At 42.2% G+C, this 24,289-nt stretch overlaps 1 protein-coding gene across 1 annotated transcript in view; it reads left to right on the forward strand.

The window, feature by feature from the left end:
- Nucleotides 1–307: 307 nt before the first annotated feature.
- The window catches only part of hdac8 (histone deacetylase 8), a 38,864-nt gene continuing 14,882 nt past the window's right edge, over nt 308–24,289 (forward strand). Inside the window, exons 1-10 of the mRNA XM_029666369.2 lie at nt 308–546; nt 652–704; nt 1,244–1,374; nt 9,446–9,587; nt 9,806–9,918; nt 10,097–10,174; nt 10,517–10,625; nt 10,993–11,165; nt 14,078–14,172; nt 22,245–22,350. Coding sequence (XP_029522229.1) covers nt 436–546; nt 652–704; nt 1,244–1,374; nt 9,446–9,587; nt 9,806–9,918; nt 10,097–10,174; nt 10,517–10,625; nt 10,993–11,165; nt 14,078–14,172; nt 22,245–22,350 — 1,111 coding nt within the window. The 5' untranslated portion in view covers nt 308–435. The remainder of the gene's footprint in view (nt 547–651; nt 705–1,243; nt 1,375–9,445; nt 9,588–9,805; nt 9,919–10,096; nt 10,175–10,516; nt 10,626–10,992; nt 11,166–14,077; nt 14,173–22,244; nt 22,351–24,289) is intronic.

Consider the following 24,289-nt stretch of genomic DNA (forward strand, 5'->3'; position numbering starts at 1 on the left):
ATTAATGTACTGAAATAAATAGGACAATGTGACATAGAGAGTTGTCTATTCATAGTATGAGGCTAGTTTAACGTCTCTCTCCATTGAAACATGCGGTTGATGTCAACAAACCTACTTCCAAAATAGATTACAGTAATGAGATGTATCCACCAATCCAAAGAAATTGTAGGTTGGAGCTCGACAGCCCGTCGTGCCACTTTGTGGAGAACGACTCGCATTGTTAGGGCGGAGAGACATGTATCTTGTCAGTATATCCATAATCTTTGGTTTAATGAAGCTTTTTCTTTACATAAGTTCCGGGTAGCACGGTTTCCGTTTTGTCCGGGGATTGTTGATAGTGGGACACCATCTGCATTTGTGCAGAAACTAGCTGTCTCATACACATGTTTACTTATTTCAAGCGTTTTATCCACAGAAGTACACTAACTAACATAAATGAGTTGTAAAGGAGACTCAAATGACTCTCCTTCCAAACGCAAAGTTGTGTATGTCTATAGTCCTCAATACACCGAGACATGCGACTCGCTATCAAAAGTCCCCAACCGGGTGAGTGAATGGGAACGCTAGCTAGCTATGTATGCTCGCCAGAGAGGCAATACTTTGGTCATTATTTACAAGTACTGAACGATTTTTTTTACTCCGTGTCTCTAGGCAAGTATGGTGCATTCACTCATCGAAGCTTATGGTTTACTTCAACACATGAGGTAAGTTAACTTTGCATGTTTGTCAAAATTAAGGGATTGAGCTAGTTAACGTTAGCTCTGGCAGGGCGTTGTTCTGTTGCCCTCTACTCTCGCACTGGGTAAGTTTGTTAAATGATTGACTAGACTGTAGAATGCTGTATGGAGTGCACCTGGTGTCATTTCTCCAAAATAGGAAACAAACAACTTTTACCCCCAGTCTAGCGCTGGCCAACGCGCATTATATTAGCATTCTAGTGCTAGTGCGCTGTCTAACTATGTTGGCTAACGTTAGCTAAGCCATTTCCTTTGTTTAACCAACTGAACTTGGTACTTGTTTTACCTACATTATATGGACATTTGAGAAGTTATTGCTATTATTTTCGGTTAGAATAAACCAACTAGTTAAATAGCTAACCTTACCATCCTGCTCCAATGCCAGTACCACATTCTGAACTCTATCTAAAGTTGTCGAACAATATGGATTAGAATCCTGTAAAGTAATTAAATACAAACATTTCAAGAAATGTCCTTCGGTATCTATGGTCCGTTCATTCTTTCAGTGTTGTGAAGCCCCGTGTTGCGACCATTGAGGAGATGGCCAAGTTCCACACAGACGCCTACCTGGAGCATCTCCACAAAATCAGCCAGGATGGAGACAATGATGACCCCCAGTCCGGGGACTTTGGCCTGGGTAAGAGGAGAGGGAAGAGCAGGATCTCTTTTACTTACGTTGACACACATCAATCCAATGTATTTATAAAGCCCCTTTTTTTTATATAAGCAATTGACACAAAGTGCTTATACAGAAACCCAGCCTAAAATGCCAAAGAGCAAGCAATGCAGAAGTAGAAGCACGGAGGCTAGAAAAACTCACTAGAAAGGCAGAAACCTAGAGGAAACAGGCTCTGAGGGGTGGCCAGTCCTCTTCACAGCTGTGCTGAGTGGAGATTGGAAGAGCACATGGCCATTAAGGCTATATAGTTTTTCAAGATGTTCAAACATTAATAGATGACCAGCAGGCTCAAGAGAGGAGGGGAGGGGATTGAGAGAAGGGGGGGGTTGAGGGGGAGAGGTATGTACATAGTCAATGGTAGGCTTCGAGGGGACTTCTACAGTAGATTAACCTATAGCTCATCTCTTGGCAGTAGTACTGTAGACTACTTTACCACTGACCTCAACCGAGAGTTTCTGAGCATTCAGTCAGCCCACTGACACCCTTAACAGATCACAGCAAAATCAGTCTACTTAAACAGAACAATACTCAATCATGAGGCATCAAAGCCAAAGGAACGGAATAATATTAATAAATTCTATAGATGGAAGGAAAGTAGTGTAGAAACTTACTAAGAAACGATTAGGCAACAACAAATTCAATCCCTTCTAGACAATTTGCTGGACAAAATGTTTCACTGTAAGAGTGAAGGTGTAGACTTTGCAGTATAAAACCTAAATGACTCCCGAGTGGCGTGGCACTGCATCGCAGTGTTAGCTGTGCCACAAGAGATTCTGGGTTTTGGGTCCAGGCTGTTATTTGAAATGTTTCTAAAAAATCCCCTATGGGGAAAAATAAATGGTAGAAAAACAATTGGAACCATTTCCCTGTTTGACCCCTAGGTTTTATGGGTATTATGACACCTCCACTGTGGGGGTCTGTAAGGAGGCCTGCGTCTTGTGACCGTAGTGTACCTGTAGGTATGAATGACGGGACCCAATTGGAGAGAGATGTAGGAATATGTCCATGTAATGCTTTGTAGGTTAACAGTAAAACTTTGAAATCAATGACTGAGAGGTAAGCGGGAGAGTACATTCATGCAATGGTCTCATGCTAGCAGTAGAGGGTGCTCTAAATCTGGAAAAGAAAATGACACACCACCGGGCGAAAGGTTTACATGGCTGTTTTTGGCAACACAATATGGTTACATAATCAATTTACATTAGAGAACCTCCATTGATGCTTAAATATATACAAATGACAGATTAGCATTCCTACTGACAGAAGACACTTCACCCCATATGTGTCTTTCAGAATTAAGATTTTGGGTGAATCTCAATAGTAAATATCTACCAAGGGTGAATCTCAATTGTTTTTCCTTTATTGTATTGGTTCCCTGTGTCCTCTCCTTGTCTCCTCAAAGCCCATTGGCGCAGAAGATCTTATGTGTTTTGAGAGGGAGGTGAGGACATGAGGAATCAAGGAAATATAATTTAGATTCTCCCTAGGTCAGCATGTTATCAACACTCTAGGGCTGTGGGTGGGAGACAGGAAAGATGCAACCCCTTTCTGTTGTTATTTAATGGGTTAACACTCCTCTTCTGCTAACCCTTCTATTCTAAAAATGTCTTAATCTCACTTTATCTCCATCTTTCCAATGATCCCTCGCTTCACCACCTTTCCTTTTCATTGTCTCTATCTTCTGCTTCCTCCCTTTGTTTCTTCTCCACAGCTCTGTCTGGTTCTCGCTCTCTCTCTCTCCATATTATGTCTATATACAGTGTTTAACAATGTGAAAATAGTTAAGTACAAAAGCGAAAATAAATATGGGTTCTATTTGCAATTGTGTTTGTTCTTCACTGGTTGCCCTTTTCTTGTGGCGAAAGATCACAAATATTTCTGCGGTGATGGCACACTGTGGTATTTCAACCAGTAGATATGGGAGTTTATCATAATTGGGTTTGTTTTCAAATTCCTTGTGGGTCTGTGTAATCTGAGGGAGATGTCTCTCTAATATGGTCAAACATTTGGCAAGAGGTTAGGGAGTGCAGCTCAGTTTCCACCTCATTTTGTGGGCAGTATGCACATAGCCTGTCTCTTGAGAGCCAGGTCTGCCTACGGCGGCCTTTCTCAATAGCAAGGCTAAGCTCACGGAGTCTGTACATAGTAAAAGCTTTCCTTAAGTTTGGGTCAGTCACAGTGGTCAGGTATTCTGCCACTGTTTACTCGCTGTTTAGGGCCAAATAGCATTCTAGTTTGATCTGTTTTTTTGTTGTTGATTCTTTCCAATGTGTCAAGTAATTATCTTTTTGTACCTCATGATTTGGTTAGGTCTAATTGTTGCTGTCCTGGGGCTCTGTGCGGTCTGTTTGTGAACAGAGCCCCAGGACCAGCTTGTTTAGGGGACTCTTCTCCAGGTTCATCTCTCTGTAGGTGATGGCTTCGTTATAGAAAGTTTGGGAATCACTTTCTTTTAGGTGGTTGTAGAATTTAACGGCTCTTTTCTGGATTTTGATCATTACCGGGATCGCCCTAATTCTGCTCTATACATGCTTTATTTGATGTTTTATGTTGTTTGCAGAATTCTGCATGCAGACTCTCAATTTGGTGTTTCTCCCATTTTTTTTGTTGTGAATTCTTGATTGGTGAGCGGACCCCATACCTCACAACCATAAAAGGCAATGGGTTCTATAACGGATGAAAGTATTTTTAGCCAGATCCTAATTGGTATGTCAGATTTTGTGCCTTTTGATGGCATAGAAGGCCCTTCTTACCTTGTCTCTCAGCTTGTTCACAGCTTTGTGGAAGTTACCTGTGGCGCTGATGTTTAGGCCGAGGTATGTATCTTTTTTTTTTGTGTGCTCTAGGGCAGTGGTTCCCAAACTTTTAATGTCCCGTACCCATTCAAACATTCAACCTCCAGCTGCATACCCCCTCTAGCACCAGGGTCAGTGCCTTCTCAAATGTTGTTTTTTGCCATCATTGTAAGCCTGCCCCACACACACTATACGATACATTTATTACTCATAAGAATGAGTGTGAGGTTTTTGTCACAACCCGACTCATGGGAAGTGATAGAGCTCTTATAGGACCAGGGCACAAATAATAATAAACAAGTTTTGCTCTTTATTTAGCCATCTTACATAAACTTATTTGTTCATTGAATATTGTGAATAACTCACCACAAGTTAATGAGAAGGGTGTGCTTGAAAGGATGCACATAACTTGCAATGTTGGGTTGTATTGGTGAGAGTCTGTCTTAACTAAATACAGGCACAAATTATTTTTCATGCGAGTGAGGGCCAGGAATCCACTCTCACATAGGTACGTGGTTGCAAAGGGCGTCAGTGTCTTAACAGCGCGATTTGCCAAGACAGGATACTCTGAGCTCAGCCCAATCCAGAAATCTGTCAGTGGCTTCTGATTTAAATTCAATTTTCACAGGACCGCTTGTTGCAATTTCGATGAGGCTCTCTTATTCAGATATCGGTAAGTCTTGCACTGTCAGGCCAATTATGAAAGAAAAAAAAGAAAAAAGATATGGAACAGTTGAAAACCTCAAGGGTAGAGGACGAAAATGCATTTTGCCCCCCAGGATAGGGAGGAGGATGGATGGTGAGAAGCAACAAAATCCCCAAGAATCACTGAAAGAATTGCAGGCCTTGGTGGTGTCTTTGCAAGGGCTGCCACCTCCACAACCACAGACTCTTTGGAAGGGTTGCCAGAAGAAAGTTGCTTCTGACCCCAAGACACAGAAGAAAGTGCTTGGAGTTTGCCAAATGTCATTTAAATTATGACTGGAAGAAGGCGCTCTGGTCAGAAGACCAAAATTGAACATTTTGGTCAGATACAACATTGTCATGTTTGGCGTCGAAACAGAGATGCATACAAGGAGAGGTACCTCATACACACGGTGAAATATTGAAATATGGTGGTGGATCAGTGACATTTTGGGGCTGTTTTAATTCCAGAGGTCCAGGGGCACTGGTTAAGATTGATGGCATAATGAATTCCAACAAGTATTAGGACATTTTGGCTGACAATCTTTTTAACTTTTTAAAATGTGTTTAACCAGGTAGGATAGTTGAGAACAAGTTCTCATTTACAACTGCGACCTGGCCAAGATAAAGCATAGCAGTGTGAACATACAACAACACAGCGTTATACATGGAGTAAACAATAAACAAGTCAATAACACAGTGGGGGGGTCTATATACATTGTGTGCAAAAGGCATGAGGAGGTAGGCGAATAATTACAATTTAGCCGATTAACACTGGAGGGATAAATGATCAGATGGTCATGTGCAGGTAGAGATACTGGTGTGCAAAAGAGCAGAAAAGTCAATAAATAAAAACAGTATGGGGATGAGGTAGGTAAATTGGGTGAGCTATTTACCGATGGACTATGTACAGCTGCAGCGATCGGTTAGCTGCTCAGATAGCAGATGTTTGAAGTTGGTGAGGGAGATAAGTCTCCAACTTCAACGATTTTTGCAATTCGTTCCAGTCACAGGCAGCAGAGAACTGGAAGGAAAGGCGGCCAAATGAGGTGTTGTCTTTAGGGATGATCAGTGAGATACACCTGCTGGAGCGTGTGCTACGGGTGGGTGTTGCCATCGTGACCAGTGAACTGAGATAAGGCGGAGCTTTACCTAGCATGGACTTGTAGATGACCTGGAGCCAGTGGGTCTGGCGACAAATATGTAGCGAGGGCCAACCGACTAGAGCATACAGGTCCCAGTGGTGGGTGGTATAAGGTGCTTTAGTAACAAACCGGATGGCACTGTGATAAACTGCATCCAGTTTGCTGAGTAGAGTATTGGAAGCTATTTTGTAGATGACATCGCCGAAGTCGAGGATCGGTTGGATAGTCAGTTTTACGAGGGTAAGTTTGGCGGTGTAAGTGAAGGAGGCTTTGTTGCGGAATAGAAAGCCGATTCTAGATTTGATTTTAGATTGGAGATGTTTGATGAGTCTGGAAGGAGAGTTTACAGTCTAGCCAGACACCTAGGTCCTTATATATGTCCACATATTCTAGGTCGGAACCATCCAGGGTGGTGATGCTAGTCGGGCGTGCGAGTGCAGGCAGCGAACGGTTGAAAAGCATGTATTTGGTTTTACTAGCGTTTTAAGAGCAGTTGGAGGCCACGGAAGGAGTGTTGTATGGCATTGAAGCTCGTTTGGAGGTTAGATAGCACACTGTTGCCAAATGAAGGGCCAGAAGTATACAGAATGGTGTCGTCTGCGTAGAGGTGGATCAGGGAATCGCCCGCAGCAAGAGCAACATCATTGATATAGACAGAGAAAAGAGTCGGCCCGAGAATTGAACCCTGTGGCACCCCCATAGAGACTGCCAGAGGGCCGGACAACATGCCCTCCGATTTGACACACTGAACTCTGTCTGCAAAGTAGTTGGTGAACCAGGCAAGGCAGTCATTAGAAAAACCGAGGCTACTGAGTCTGCCGATAAGAATATGGTGATTGACAAGAGTCGAAAGCCTTGGCCAGGTCGATGAAGACGGCTGCACATTACTGTCTTTTATCGATGGCGTTTATGATATCATTTAGTACCTTGAGTGTGGGGGGGGCTGAGCTGTTGGCCGAGGTTGGAGTAGCCAGGAGGAAGGCATGGCTAGCCGTTGAGAAATGCTTGTTGAAGTTTTCGATTATCATGGATTTATCATGGATTTGGCCATAGGTGGACTTTCCAACAAGACAATGACCCAAAACATACCTCAAAATCCACACAGAAATGGTTCAGTGACAACAAAATCAATGTTCTGCCATGGCCATCTCAGTCGCCGGATCTTAATCCAATCGATAATCTGTGGGCTGAGTTGAAGAGGGCAGTTGATAAGCGCAAACCAAAGAATGTGAAGGATCTGCATAGAGGAATGGTCCAAAGTTCCTCCAAATGTGTTCCTTAACCTTGTAAAAATGTATAGGAAAAGACTCCATGCTGTTATCCATGGAAGAGGTGGTTGCTCTAAGTACTAAATGAGGAGTACCAATAATTATGAAAGCTTGATTTTGGTGAAATGTGTTTTGTATTAAATATTTGTATGATTTTGGTTGGTTCCATAGAAACATTAAAAAAAGTACAGTATTTCTCATGTTGATATTGAGTTTCTCTCTAATTATATTGTTTATTTTTAAAATGATTGTTTGTGCTTTGCCAGTCAGGGGTGGCAGTACTTTTGGAGCCCACTGTAAAATGGACTGTTTGAAAATGGTAAATTATTTAAAAAACTAAATGTGACTCGCATTGTTATTTGGCATACCCACGACGGGGGTACGTGTACCCCATTTTGGGAATTACTGCTCTAGGTTAGCGGTGTCTAAATGGAATTTGTATTTGTGGTCCTGGGAAGTGGACCTTTTTTGGAACATCTGGGGTAGAGGTCGACCGATTATGATTTTTCAGCACCGATACCGATTATTGGAGGACCAAAAAAGCCGATGCCGATTTAAATCGGCTGATTTATAATAATAAAAATGTATTTGTTGTAATGAAAATTACAACAATACTGAATTAACACTTATTTTAACTTAATATAATACATTAAAATCAATTTAGCCTCAAATAAATAATGAAACATGTTCAATTTGGTTTAAATAATGCAAGAACAAAGTGTTGGAGAAGAAAGTAAAAATGCAATATGTGCTATGTAAGAAAGCTAACATTTCAGTTCCTTGCTCAGAACATGAGAACATATGAAAGCTGGTGGTTCCTTTTAACATGAGTCTTCAATATTCCCAGGTAAGACGTTTTAGGTTGTAGTTATTATAGGAAATATAGGACTATTTCCCTCTACACCATTTGTATTTCATTAACCTTTGACTATTGGATGTTCTTATAGGCACTTTAGTATTGCCAGTGTAACAGTATATAGCTTCCGTCCCTCTCCTCGCTCCTCCCTGGGCTCGAACCAGGAACACATCGACAACAGCCACCCTCAAAGCAGCGTTACCCATGCAGAGCAAGGGAAACAACCACAGGCTCAGAGCGAGTGACGTTTGAAAGGCTGTTAGCGCTCGCTAACTAGCTAGCCATTTCACTTCGGTTACACCAGCCTCATCTCAGGAGTTGATAGGCTTGAAGTCATAAACAGCGTAATGCTTGACGCACAACGAAGAGCTGCTGGCAAAACGCACGAAAGTGCTGTTTGAATTCATGTTTACGCGCCTGCTTCTGCCTACCACCGCTCAGTCAGATACTTAGATGCTTGTATGCTCAGTCAGATTATATGCAACGCAGGACACGCTAGATAATATCTAGTAATATCATCAACCATGTGTAGTTAACTAGTGATTCTGATTGTTTTTATAAGATAAGTTTAATGCTAGCTAGCAACTTACCTTGGCCTACTGCATTTGCGTAACAGGCAGTCTACTTGTGGTATGCACAAGGACAAGTTAACTGTAAGGTTGCAAGATTGGATCCCCCGAGCTGACAAGGTGAAAATCTGTTGTTTTTGCCCCTGAACGAGGCAGTTAACCCACCATTCCTATGCCGTCATTGAAAATAAGACTGTGTTAACTGACTTGCCTAGTTAAATAAAGATTTAAATAATGGTATAATTTTTAAAAATGAAAACTTGAAATCGGCCCTAATTAACCGGTCGACCTCTAATCTGGGGCTATATGCTGCTGTAGGCTCTCCTTGGTTGGTGGCAGAAGCACCAGATCATCAGTAAACAGTATACATTTGACTTCAGATTCTACTAGGTTGAGGCCGGGTGCTGCGCACTGTTCTAGTGCCCTCACCAATTCGTTGATGTATATGTTGAAGAGGGTGGGGCTTAAGCTGCATCCCTGTCTCACCCTCCGGGCCTGTGGAAAAGAGATATGTGTGTGTTTTGCCAATTTTAACCACACACTTGTTTTCCCAGAAGTGGTTAGTCTATGGATTCTTAAATTACTTTGAGCTGATTTCTGACGTGCTGTTCCTTTTTCCATAGTGTATTTCTCTCTCTCTCCTCGCATATGTTTCCACTTCTTTTGCTTATTTACTTTTCTGTCATTTGCTTCTCTCTCCTCCTTTCGCCAGGTTATGACTGCCCGGTGGTGGAGGGTATCTATGACTATGCTGCAGCGGTCGGTGGTGCCACCCTGACTGCTGCCCAGTGCCTGCTGGATAAGAGGGGTGAGGTGGCGATCAACTGGGCAGGAGGCTGGCACCACGCCAAGAAGTAAGGTTAAACTGTGTGTGAGGTGACCGGACCAGGGTGACATGTTGATGAATGTGTTACCAAAGCGTTCCTAACAGGAGGACACACTGAATTATGTTAGACATATATGATCGTCAACACAGAAGGCCTCTAAGTCATTGAAAAGACAGCAATGCTTTTAAGTATTTTCTGCGTCTCTCTCTCTCCTCCATTCTCTCTTTCCCCGCTCTCTCTCGCAGGGATGAGGCATCAGGCTTCTGTTATGTGAATGATGCTGTGCTGGGGATTCTCAAGCTGAGAGAGAAATATGAGAGAGTTCTTTATGTGGATGTGGACCTTCATCATGGAGATGGTACACACACCCCTTTATCCTTTGCCTGAATTCTCACATCTAAATGTGCATTGATATTGTGTAAATATCTCCATATGAGTACTGTATGTGGATACAAATGTTTTGCTACGGTTAATTGTTTTGTTCTGTCAAGGAACAAAATCATTGTGTTTTTAGAGAACAATGTAATGTTTCTCAGGTGTGGAAGATGCCTTCAGTTTTACCTCCAAAGTGATGACTGTGTCTCTGCACAAGTTCTCCCCCGGATTCTTCCCAGGTCAGTGGCTACACCTAATACAGTACTAACGACCTTTCTACTACAGTTGGAAATCTTCTGTGTGCGGGCCTCTCATTACTTTATTTCAGTATTATTGTTTAGCTTAGCACTGGTATTCTCAAGTTTAGGATGTGCATATCACCCTCCATTTCATCATAAGCTTCCTTTACCTGCGGTCCTTCCTCCTTGGGGGACCGCTTGCATTAAAACTTAAAACTGTACAACTAAAATAGGTGTGAAATCTGCTAACAATCTGAGAAATCAACCAACTAGTTTGAGAAACATTGATACATTATACTCCCACTCTCTCTCTGTCATAGTAACCCTACCATCCTGTTTTAGGTACAGGGGACCTGGGTGACACAGGGATGGGCAAAGGAAGATGGTACGCTGTCAACGTCCCTCTGGATGACGGCATCAAAGACGACAGATATTTCCACGTCTTCACCAGGTTATTAAAGCTAGTTACTTTTTTATTTATGCTGGTTATGACATAAGATACATGTCATCTTTTAATGGTTAACACTATCAGCAACATCAGAGACATGCTGCATGTCCTCTGCTTTCTCAGTAACAGAGATTTACAGACCTAATAAGCTAGAATTGCATGTTAGAAGTTTTGTTGATACTCAGCAACTGTTTTTCTTGTTGCAGAACCGTGATATCGTCTTTGTATATCTTATATGCTATGGAAACAACCATTTTCGAAGTCAAATGAAAACATTGTGTTCAGTACATAGTCTTAACTGTAACCGTCTTATATTATAATTGTTGTTTTAATATTTAACCTCTGTTTTGATGATTGTTGTACCCATCAGTGTGATGCAGGAAGTGCAGGCGTTGTTTAACCCGGAAGCAGTAGTGATGCAGCTGGGAGCTGACACCATGGCCGGGGACCCCATGTGCTCCTTCAACATGACCCCTGTAGGGGTGGCCCAGTGTCTTTGCCACGTACTAGACTGGCACCTACCCACACTGCTGTTGGGAGGAGGTGGGTCTGACAACACACACACACCAGGGTTTCTGTTAGCTGGTAATTGTCGGCTTTGGGCTGAAAAAATACATTTTAACCTCTTACCTCTACCTGGGACGCTTGCGTCCCAACTAGAGCTCTGGAAATGCAAATGCGCTACGCTAAATGCTAATAGTATTAGTTAAAACTCAAAAGTTCATTAAAATACACATGCAGGGTATCAAATTAAAGCTACACTCGTTGTGAATCCAGGCAACAAGTCAGATTTTTAAAATGCTTTTCGGCGACAGCATGAGAAGCTATTATCTGATAGCATGCACCAATACACTACAACAGAAAAGCACAGCAGGGGACGTAAACAAAATAATTAGCATTTCGGCGTTACACAAACCGCACAATAAAATAGAAAACAGTCATTACCTTTCACCATCTTCTTTGTTGGCACTCCTAGATGTCCCATAAACACTATTGGGTCTTTATTTCGATTAAATCGGGCCATATAAAGCCAAGATATCGTTATATGTAGACTGTGTGATAAACAAAAAAAGCAGCGATTTCACAACGTAACGTCATTTTTTAAAATTCAAAAAGTAGACGATAAACTTTCACAAAACACTTCGAAATACGTTTGTAATGCTACTTTAGGTATTAGTAAACGTTAATAAGCGATAAAAATCATCCGTAGGCGATGTAGATATCATTAGCTGTCGTCTTGGAAAAAATTTCAGGAGAGAGCTCTTCCGGAATGATCTGGGCGGAGACCGGAGGTAAGCGGTGCCCCTCTTTCGGTTCAACCAAGAATCAAAGATGATTAAATTCACAAGATACTCGACAACATGGGGATGCTGTGGGAGTTGAATGCTCGGTCTTATCTAATTCGGCTCACTGTTAACAATTGCTGGAAGTGGCGCAAGGATATTTATTTCCATTTTCTGTGATCAGGTTTTCCTGCGCTTTCCTATGTAACGCACGTTATGTAATAGCCACAGTCGTGATTTAACCAGTTTTAAAAACGTCCGAGGGTTTCCTATACACACATTCTAACCATATGAACGTACTATATTCCTGGCATGAGTAGCAGGGCGCTGAAATGTTGCGTGATTTTTAACAAAATGTTCAAAAAAGTAGAGGGTCGACTGAAGAGGTTAAAGCTGATAAATAAAATGGTAGCCGGCCAAATTGTCTGGGGCTGCATACCATACATGCCAAAATCATGCTTAAGCACCTTTCTCTCACTCCGTGCCCGCTGCCTAACGTCCATGCGCCTGCTAGTGAGGAGAGGGAAAGATCGAGAGAGGGGCCTTGGGCTACTGTTGATTGCGAGGATGGAAGCCTTTTTCATTAAAGTAAAACAAAAGTTAGAGAGTAGTCCCCTACAACGGGACAAGTTTTAATATTGAATTGGACAAAGATGACGAGAATGTTGGCGCTGCCAACAGCAGGCTACTGGGCAACTCGCTATTCAGGTAGGATGCCTTTTTTCCCCCGTTATTATTATTTTATACCATTGTTGTTATTGTAGGCCTATTTACTCATTTAATCCAGGTTTTTAAATGTACCAAACGTATTTTGTTTAGACTTCTTCTTTGGCTGAATTAAGTTCAATTTGTCTTTTTAATTGTGCTCCCTAGGTTAGAAGTAGGCCTGTTGTAAAATAAATATTATTACCATATTGCTGATGTTTGTTGGGTAAGGTAGGCACTAGCCTTTCTTGGTAATTGCTGCAATATAGCCTGTTCAAAACTTTTGTGAAGGTTTAAGCCAGTTAGCATGTGTTTTGTTTTATTCTGTTGAGACATTTTCTTTGGCCCAATTAAGTTCCAACTGTAATATTGTGATTGCCGCAATATAATATCCTGCTCATATTCCCCAATGAACAATTGCTTGACTTTTGATATTAACTTAATAAAGTTTAAACTTTTGCAAAGGTGTGGCTATTAGCCTATTATACTGCAGGCCTATTATATGAAGGCAGTGTGCCCAGCGCACTGAGGTGAAGATTTATTTTTAAGTCTTCCAGAATTACTCATGTAATCTAACAATATAATGCTTAGATTTTATTGGAAAAAATATTCTGAAAGAAAAATTAATGGCTCCTGTACGCCTATATCTATATAACAGACGCAGTAGCCTATCTGACAAGGATAAATAAATGCATGTCGATGTCGTAGCATGCCGCTGGCATATTTTGAACTCTCCCTCTCTCTGAGGCTAGTCCTAAGCTTCTTTTTTATATTTAAAATGTTCATATCATACAGTGGATGCCTAAGCGCGTAGGCTTATGCATGCAATGCCCTGATGCATTTTAGTGCTCAAATCTCCATCAGCTGACCGTGAGGTGGACAATTATTGTTTAAGGAAAGTAAAATCAAGAAAACAATAGGCTATAAAGTCTTCCATATACTACATTTCAAAAACAGTGTTTTTGTCATTTATTATAGGCTGTTTTTGAGGACACGTAAATGTAATTAATTTGGCCGATATCCTCGTTTATTGATGGCGCTGTCTGTGGGTGGACGCCCTTAATGGATTACGCACCCAAGGCATATATGTATGACCGATCTCAAATATCCGATAAATAAGAATCGCAATCCTAACGGAAACCCTGACACACGCACAGCCCCACACACACCGCCTGAAACCACAGCCCAGTGTCTACGCCACGTACTAGACTAGCACCTACCCACACTGCTGCTGGGAGGAGGCGGGTCTCATATCCGCTCGTACACACCGACACACACACACGCACACTTACACAAAGACAACGGCACACACACATCTGAAACCACAGCCCAAGCTCCAGACCCCTCAGCCCTGTACCAGATGATACCTGTTAATTACACCAGTACAATGAAGCCTTTTTACTCACTACAATCCCTCTTTTTCCTCTCTCCCTCCCTCTTTCTCTCTCCTCTCTTCTCTCTCTTTAGGTGGGTATAACCTAGCCAACACAGCCCGTTGTTGGACCTACCTGACTGGGGCCGTACTGAGACAAACACTGGCCTCTGAGATACCTGACCATGAGGTGAGAGTAAACACACACACCATACATAGCCCCAAACACACAAAGCTCCTCACACAGACATGCACGCACAAACTCAAATACGCTGACACACACACCCTTCGGTCAGTCTTCGCTGAGTCATTCCCTCTAATAAAAGATGGCCACCGGCCCTCAAAGGGCTTGTTTCCAGGTGAATCAGGAGGGATGGAGGGAGTAGGAGAGGAGAGAGGGGACAATGCCACTCTGTCCCCTCCAGGACCTGACAGAGAGGGTCTCTGTGCTTCTCTTTCTCTCCATCTCCATCCCTCTCTTTCTCTGTGCTTCTCTATCAATCTCTGCCCTCATCTTTTTTCGTCTTCTTAGAAGGACCTTGTGTGTTTTATTCCGGGGGGGGGGGGGGCTGGTTTCATTTGGCGGAAAGGTTGGCGAATTCCCATATAATTACATCAGTAGAAAAAGGGAGCAAATGAGGGATATAGCTACAAAGAGAGAGATTTGTGTTCCATGTACAGTGAGGGGTAGTTATCTTACTCTCCTGAGACAAAGAGGGTCTTTCTGTAGTGTGTGTGCGCGCGTGCGTGGGCCATGATAAAGGCACCTTTTGTTTCTCCTCCACCAGGTCGGGCTGTTACATCATGTGACCTTTAACCTCATTAAGAAGGGGCTTACAGCAAACAAGTCTAACCAGCTGCTACAACACACACAGCCACACAAAATCAAATACCCCCGAAAGTCTCCCCTATTTTGACCCTCTTGCTCTGGCCATCAAAGAGTGGTATCCCTTTTCCGTCAAACACATACTCTCCACAGCCAGCTACCTCCTGTTATTGTGTGCCTCCACTACTACCCAAACAAAACACTATTTAACTCTGGCCTGCTGTGGTCTGGAGAGGATGAGGTAGAGAAAAGGATGGAGAGGGTGAGCAGGAGAGTGAGCGAAAAATGAGAGGGACTTGTAGTAATATCGTCGTGTGTGTGCGCCGGAGAGGAATATTTATCCACAATGACCAAGCAAAGTGAGTTTCTGAGAAGGGAAAACAAAAAGCACTTTGTTGTACCTGAAACTGAGAGAGGCCAGAGCTCCCCTCTCCTTCCCCAACAGGCTGCAGCTTTTCTGGGCTGCCAGTACAGCTCCTAACTAGAGGTCGACCGATTATGATTTTTCAAAGCCGATACCTATACCGATTTATTGGAGGACCAAAAAAAGCCGATACAGATTACTCGGCCGATTTTTAATTACATTTAAAAAAATTTTTTTTTTTAATATATATTATATTAAATGTTTATTTTATTTATAGTAATGACAAATATAACAATATTAAATTAACACTAATATTTTAACTTAATATAATGCCTCAAATAAATAATGAAACATGTTCAATTTGGTTTAAATAATGCAAAAACAAAGTGTTGGAGAAGAAAGTAAAAGTGCAATATGTGCCATGTAAAAAAGCTAACGTATTGCCAATGTAACAGTATAGTTTCCGTCCCTCTCCTCGCTCCTACCTGGGCTTGAACCAGGAACACATCGACAACAGCCGTCCTCGAAGCATCGCTACCCATTGTTCTGCAAAAGCCGCGGCCCTTGCAGAGCAAGGGGAACAACTACTTCAAGGTCTCAGAGCGAGTTACGTCACCGATTGAAACGCTATTAGTGCACACCCCGCTAACTAGCTAGCCAATTCATATCGGTTACACCAGCCTAATCTCGGGAGTTAATAGCCTTGAAGTCATAAACGGCGCAATGCTTGAAGCACAGCGAAGGGCTGCTGGCAAACGCACGAAAGTGCTGTTTGAATGAATGCTTACGAGCCTGCTGCTCAGACTGCTGTATCAAAGGTCAAATCATAGACTTAATTATAATATAATAAAACAAACAGAAATATGAGCCTTAGGTCATATCCGGAAACTATCATTTCGAAAACAAAACGTTTATTCTTTCAGTGAAATACGAAACCGTTACGTATTTTATCTAACGGGTGGCATCCATAAGTCTAAATATTCCTGTTACATTGCACAACCTTCAATATTATGTCATAATTACTTAAAATTCTGGCCAATTATTTCGCAACGAGCCAGGCGGCCCAAACTGTTACTCTGACTCTGCGTGCAATGAACGCAAGAGAAGTGACACAATTTCCCTAGTCTAATATTGTCTGCTAACCTGGATTTCTTTTAACTAAATATGCAGGTTTAAAAATATATACTTCTGTGTACTTTTGTTGTCATCCCCTGTTTGGCGAAGTTGGTCTTCACACAGTTTGCAACGAGCCAGGCTGCCCAAACAGCTGCAAATAGCCTGACTCTGTTGCACAGAACACAAGAGAAGTGACAATTTCCCTAGTTAAAAGAAATTAATTTTAGCAGGCAATATGAACTAAATATGCAGGTTAAAAAATCTATACTTGTGTATTGATTTTAAGAAAGGCGTTAATGGTTAGGTACACTGGTGCAACGACAGTGCTTTTTTTCGCAAATGCGCTTGTTAAATCACCCTTTTGGCGAAGTAGGCTATGATTCAATGATAAATTAACAGGCACCGCATCAATTATATGCAACACAGGACAAGCTAGATAAACTGGTAATATCATCAACCATGTGTAGTTAACTAGTGATTATGTTAAGATTGATTGTTTTTTTAATAAGAAACGTTTAATGCTAGCTAGCACCTTACCATGGCTCCTTGCTGCACTCTCATAACAGGTAGTCAGCCTGCCACGCAGTCTCCTCGTGGAGTGCGATGTAATCGGTGTCCAAAAATGCCTATTACCGATTGTTATGAAAACTTGAAATCAGCCTCTAATTAATCGGCCATTCCGATTAATTGGTCGACCTCTACCCCTAACCCCCCTGGAACAATGGAGTTTGTGCCAGGGCTAGGGGCTATTGGCCAGACACACAAGGGCCTCCATTCAGACCATCACACACACACAGGCAGAGAGAGACATACAAACAGTGACATTACAGAACCTCCAGAGTCACCACCATATCTGAAAGTGTGGGAAGGGTGGTTGTTGAAGAGCGTAGAAAAGATAGCGGACCTGATTTAAACTTAACTGTGAATACATGGTGAGTCCGATATCAAATGTTACCGTCATCTCCCTAGTCTATTCTCTTTTCATCAATGGAGGGAGAGTTAAAAAGAATTGAAAAAGCGTATACATGCATGGCTGTAAGTCGCTTTGGATAAAAGCGGCTGCTAAATGGCTTTTATTAATAGATGCCCGTAGCTTCGGGTGCCCGTCTGTTTCTGCTCTTTTGCCAAGTACTTATGGAATTGTCATGCAATGTTTGGCTTGACAATGACAATGGAGTAGGCAAAAGCACAAATCGGTCTGGGACCTGGCTACAGGGACAAGGCTAGGTGACCTGTATTGTCTGTCAACCCCGATGTCCTAATCTCTGACTGAGTCTTTAACACCTAAAAATACTAATTAGGGTCAAAGGTCATCTAGCCGAGATTAGCTGAGTCGGTTGTTTTTGAAGGCTGTGGGTTTCTCCCTAAATGACACCCTATTCCCTATGTAAATGCACTACTTTTGACCAGGTCCCATAGGGTGCCATTTGGGACATGGCCTGTGGGTTTGTTCACATTCAGTTCTTATCTTAGTTTATTTTGGACCCAACCCACTCGAGGGGTTCTATAGGCCTGAACTTGCCTTGCTTTTGGCCAGCTCAGTGTGTGTGTGGAACCGGTCTGTCTCCAGCCATTCAACATCTTTATTTCCTCTTTTTCTCTTTAGTCTGTTTTTTCAGATTTTCACTGAGTGATTCCCAGCACAGCCCCATGCAAAAACAAACACAGAACTCAGACTCCCCTCTTATACCCCTCCCTCTCACCCTCTGTCCCTCCCATCCTCCTCCTCCACCCTTCCCTCTCTCACCGCAGCAAGACTGTGTATGACCAAGGCCCCTCCGTGATACCCAAAACAGAGTTCAGTAGAAAATAAATGAGATGGGTAAGAAGTAGAAGGGCTATTAGGACAAAAAAATATCCCAGGGTTTTTGGTATTTCTAGTACAGCGTTCTCCAACCCTGCTGTTCCTGGAGAGCTACCGTCTTGTAGGTTTCCATTCCAAACCTAATCCAGCGCACCTGATTCTAACAATTAACTGATTGATAAGATGAATCAGGTTAGTTACAACTGGGGTTGGAAAGCCCTGCTGTAGTGAATAGGCTGTGTTCCATTATCCACACTAACAACATACTACTTAGTATGAAACCATGTATTGAGCATGCATTAGTAGTATTCTAGTATGTACATTTGAACATAGGATAAGTACTATAGGCTTAGCCTGTCCCGCCCCTGTACTTCCTGTTTTCAGCCTTGGTACTTCCTGTCCTCTCTGGCGCGTGTCCCTTCCGTCTGCTCGTGGGGAAGTACTAGGCTCCCGGAATACTGGCCTCAATCACCGGAAAACTGAGCTGGGATGAGGATGTGAGTGTGAGAGAGAAACAGCCTGTTCTAAATAGAACAGAAGAGGTACATCACAAATGTAGTGCACTATAAAGGAAATGGGGTCCCATTTAGGATGGGCCGCCAAGGACAATGAGGATCAGTGGGCCCTGACCTGGTGACTATTTTCTGTTGTATTACCTTTTTGTAGAAGTCCAGGCCACTTGAGAAAGGGGTGGTTGGATTGGGGGGAGGGTGATTTAGGAAGGACAGTGAGAGAATGGGGATAGGTAGAGAGAGACACAATGACTACAGAGAGAGCTTGACATTAGTTTCAGGACTGCGGAGAGGGGGAGGTGGGAGAAGGAAAGATGGATATCGAGACAGCGAGGGAGAGACCTCCGTTGTAGGGCTGCAGAGAAAGATAGACAAGCCTACGTGCGCTATGTGACTGGGTTGACATTTTATTTAGGAACTCTCTCGATTTGTTTTCCCAGAGCTTTTTCCACAACATTGACTCTTTATATCTGGAGTTGTAGTCATTTCTGAGATGTAGAGGAGAACAGGAACAATAAACAAGGGTTGGATTCCTTTTCTATTCTGGCCGAGGCTAGTCTCTCTCCAAACCACCAAACACAGAAAGATGGGAAGGGAGACAGGGGGAGGGAGAGACATACAGGGGAGAGAGTGTGGTGGGGGGGATTTATCTGGGCTGTGATATGACATTTGAGCATGTTGGGTATTTTGACATGGAGCCTATGGGGTTTGGGCTCTCAGCCCATTTGTATTACCCTATTCCCTTATATACTTGTATCTCTTCACCCCATCATTCTGCCCATCTTTTTGGTCTCTCGTCACCCTCATTCAATCCCTTTCCCCCTATCCCGATCTGTGGGTTATGATCCGTTCCAAACTGTCTGTCAGTCAGTCCCCTTTTCTGTCTTCCTTGACCTCACCCCATCCCCCCCCGCTCCAGTCTCCCCAGTTCTTCCTCTCCAGTTTCCCTCTTAATCTCTCCTCTGTCCCCCCTCATCTCAGTACTGTAGTTCCATTCCAACCCAAATATCCTGACAGCAGGAGACACACACAGCAGGAGACAGGACTGTACTACTATGGGAGCGTTAGGTTCATGGGAAAATTGGTCATCTTTGTGTTTCCTGTTTTTAGTAATCCCTTGCATGTTGAGTTGCGTCAGGATGGGGGGAGGTGTACCGGAGAAACTCAATGGGGCTAATTGGGAACAGACGCGCGCACACACAAGGGTCTGCTAAATTACAAAAATGTAAACACAGACACAAACACACTGATACACACACACTCTGCCTGAACCACTATGAAACAGCTATTTGACAAAGACAAAGCACCCAGTGTATTTCAAATGAGCAGGAACACACACACACAGCTGTGGGAGTGTGTGTGCGTGAGCTTGTGTTAAGGTGTGTGTACACTCCATGTCTCCTGGCGTTCCTAATGTTCCTTTATAGAGCCATTCTGTATTGTTCATTTTTCCACCAGTGCTATGCCGGATTTACATGATACTTCACTGGGGGGGGCTAGGTGGCTAGCCAGGGTCTTATCGAGACTTGACACTGATGTGTGTCTTTGTTTGTCTCAATAAGATAGCATCTGTTTGAAATGAAATAATGTCTTGCTGCTTCATCACGTCTTTCACTTGCAAAGTTCCCTCAAAGTGACTCTGTTGTGGTTCATTCTGGCTCTGTGTTTGCTTCCGTTTTGTCTTTCCTGAATCAGTTCTTAACTTAACATGTAACATTTTACTCCCTTCAGTTGTTTTGAAGTGGTGTTTGTAGTGTTTGGCTTCTGTTCCTAGACCAGATCTTCACAACTCAATGCTTGTTTGTGGATGTTTGATTCCTAGACCAGTTCTGCACTGTGGCTAATGCATCTCTTGTTTGTTCATTTCCTGGACCAGTTCTTACTAGAGGTCGACCGATTATGATTTTTCACCGCCGATACCGATTTAAAATGTACATTATTTTTTAAATTTGTAATCATGACAATTACAACAATACTGAATGAACACTGATTTTAACTTAATATAATACATCAATAAAATTAATTTAGCCTCAAGTAAATAATGAAACCTGTTCAATTTGGTTTAAATAATGCAAAAACAGTGTTTGAGAAGAAAGTGAAAGTGCAATATGTGCTATGTAAGAAAGCTAACGTTTCAGTTCCTTGCTCAGAACATGAGAACATATGAATGTTGGTGGTTCCTTTTAACACGAGTCTTCAATATTCCCAGGTAAGAAGTTTTAGGTTGTAGTTATTATACGAATTATAGGACTATTTCCCTCTATACCATTTGTATTTCATTAACCTTTGACTATTGGATGTTCTTATAGGCACTTTAGTATTGCCAGTGTAACAGTATAGCTTCCGTCCCTCTCCTCGCTCCTCCCTGGGCTCGAACCAGCAACACAACGACAACATCCACCATCGAAGCATCGTTACCCATGCAGAGCAAGGGGAACAACTACTAGAAGGCTCAGAGCGAGTGACGTTTGAAACGCTATTAGTGCGCGCTAACTAGCTAGACATTTCACTTCGGTTACACCAGCCTCATCTCGGGAGTTGGTAGGCTTGAAGTCATAAACAGCGCAATGCTTGACGCACAACAAAGAGCTGCTGGCAAAACGCACAAAAGTGCTGTTTGAATGAATGTTTTCGCGCCTGCTTCTGCCTACCACCGCTCAGTCAGATACTTAGATACTTGTATGCTTGTATGCTCAGTCAGATTATATGCAACGCAGGACACGCTAGATGATATCTAGTAATATCATCAACCATGTGTAGTTAACTAGTGATTATGATTGATTGTTTTTTATAAGATAAGTTTAATGCTAGTTAGCAACTTACCATGGCTTACTGCAATTTAACTGGGTCAGTTAAGAACACATTCTTATTTTCAATGACGGCCTGTGTTCTTAACTGACCCAGTTAAATAAAGGTTAAAAAAATATACAAAAATCGGCGCCCAAGAATACCGATTTCCGGTTGTTATGAAAACTTAAAATCGGCCATTCCGATTAATCGGTTGACCTCTAGTTCTTACCAAAACCTCCCTTTTTTTTAAAACTAGAACAAGTTTACATACCCTACATTATTCATTTCATATGTATACGTATATACTGTACTCTATATCATCTACTGCATCATTATGTAATACATGTATCACTAGCCACTTTAACTATGCCACTTTGTTTACATACTCATCTCATATGTATATACTGTACTCGATACCATCTACTGCATCTTGCCTATGCCGCTCTGTACCATCACTCATTCATATCTTTATGTAGATATTCTTTATCCCCTTACACTTGTGTATAAGACAGTAGTTTTGGAATTGTTAGTTAGATTACTTGTTGGTTATTACTGCATTGTCGGAACTAGAAGCACAAGCATTTCGCTACACTCGCATTAACATCTGCTAACCATGTGTATGTGACAAATAACATTTGATTTGATTTGACACGTTAACTCTCCTCTCTCTGCAGTTGGACGTTTGGTTCCTAGACCAGTTCTAATCATTGATTTAGCACCATCTCTCTTTGTTTCCCGTACCAGTTCTTACATTTGAACCCAAGTCTTGTTGTATTTGGTTTAAATCTGTTCTACATTGTGGTTAATACGCTACTCTCACTGTTTTTGTTTATGTTGTTGTTTACTTCAGTTCTTCACAGAGTACGGTCCTGATTACTCTCTGGAGATCAGCCCCAGCTGTCGACCGGACCGCAATGAGACCAAACAGCTGGACAAGGTCATCTCCACCATCAAAGGTATCAGACGGCGTAACCACAGTCTAAACTCACACACCCTAGCGTTAGCAATTACGTCACAACCACTACCAAAAAACATAACGGTCAGACACTTAGAGAAACCACTCGCAAGCAACAAATGGTCAAACTTTGACCACTCTCTCACACATACACCAAATGGTGTCTTTTGTTGACTGTTGAGTCCAGATGGGACTGCTTTAGTTTAAGGACAGAGTTATTTTTATTTAAATGTCCAGACCATCAGTTTATTTAGACACATTAAAAGACCAGAGCGCTGTGTGTGTGTTAGTGTTGCACAGTATAAAACGGTACAGTACTAGAATTTCTTACTTTCAGTACTTCTGTCAAATGTCTCATATCTACTGATAGAGATGATCAACTTTCTTATAGCGCAGCCGTCCTCTTATTGCGCTGTGCCTGCTCCACTTACTCATTGCTAGCTCTAGCCTGTCCTGAGGAACCACTGCACTCACTGGGAGTCTAGACTGCATCATGTTGGCTCCCCACTCATGCTGCTCAGAAGTAAACACCCTAGAATAATGCAATACGGCATGTATAAACTTTGCAACTATTAATTACTGTTTGCAAAACAATGTCCATTACAGGCTAGGACACTTTACAATGCAAGAAGATACTGGTAGCTTCCAGCGTTGTAGGGTAAATGTCCTTGCTAGCTTACAGCTGAAGCTAGCTTCAGTTCACTACCCTCATACTTTGTAATTAAGTTTCAAAATAAGCTAATTTGAAAGCTGATTGCCACCAAAAACCAAATGTATTGCTGAAAACGTTATTAATTCACTTCTTCTCTCCTGTCTCTCTCACTGTGTGTGAATGATGTCATTAGGTATTAGAGACAGTGCACACTTTAACAAAAGAAGAGATTGCTTCTATGAAAGTGTTGATCAGTACAATACAATGAGTCCCAAATGGAAGGAAAACAGATTGTTTTTCATCTGTAGCCCCATGAAAACAGCCAAAACAAGCTCAATAATTCAGTGCCTGCAAACACTCCTAGTGAATTGGTTTAGTCTGTCTTGATTTACCTAGTTTATCAATAAAGATTTACAATTGTGTAGTTAGATTGGTAAAAATTCAAATTGATTGTATTATTGATTGATTAATGCATACCTGGCTCTTTTGAAAAATTGACATCAAACATTTCAAATATAATTATATTGAACTCAAAAGATGTCTGGATCAAATAAAGGCACTTTAATTAATTATAAGATTGCATTGGTCCTCCTTTATGATGACCGATCTGTGACATTGGCTTTTTTTCCCCCCATGAAATCGTGATGATATAGAGTGTCATGATACTCAACCTGGTATCGAAGTAAAAATGTGGGTTTCGTGACAAATGTTTGTGTGCCCCCATATGGCCCCCACAGTTAACACAGCAGGGGGTGTTGTCAGCACCCCAAGGAGACAAATCTACCCCTCACTTAAAACTCGTCACCCGACCTCCACATATACACACACTCCCTGACCCCCTCTTCTTTGGGAGGGCACAGGCCCAACATTTGTCAGCCTGCTGGCCTGGTGTGTTCTGTTCTGGCTGTGGTGAAAACACGGATGTGTGTTTTAATGTTTCCGGTTAATCAGAATGTCAAACACTACTCTCTTTGTTACTACTGGAAAAGTGGGGGGTGAAATGTTAGAGACAAATTCATCATACAGTCAAACGTACTCAATACTCAGATTGTCCAATTTTGATGCTACATCTGTATGTGGATGAACAAGTTTCGATGTACACACATTTGCACACGGATTTGTCTGTGTATATGTGTGCTGGAGTGTTGACCCCTGTCTCACCCCCTACCCTGTCGTTCACTCTGGTTAGGGGGTGTGTGTGGTGGTCTCTTGGTGTATATGCTGCTGACAGCCACACTACACTACTCCAGGGGGACCAGCAGTAGTTTGGTTGGGATAGACTATGGGC

Source organism: Oncorhynchus nerka, linkage group LG8 (genome assembly GCF_034236695.1).
Source record: "Oncorhynchus nerka isolate Pitt River linkage group LG8, Oner_Uvic_2.0, whole genome shotgun sequence".
In the NCBI taxonomy this organism is placed as follows: Eukaryota; Metazoa; Chordata; class Actinopteri; order Salmoniformes; family Salmonidae; genus Oncorhynchus; species Oncorhynchus nerka.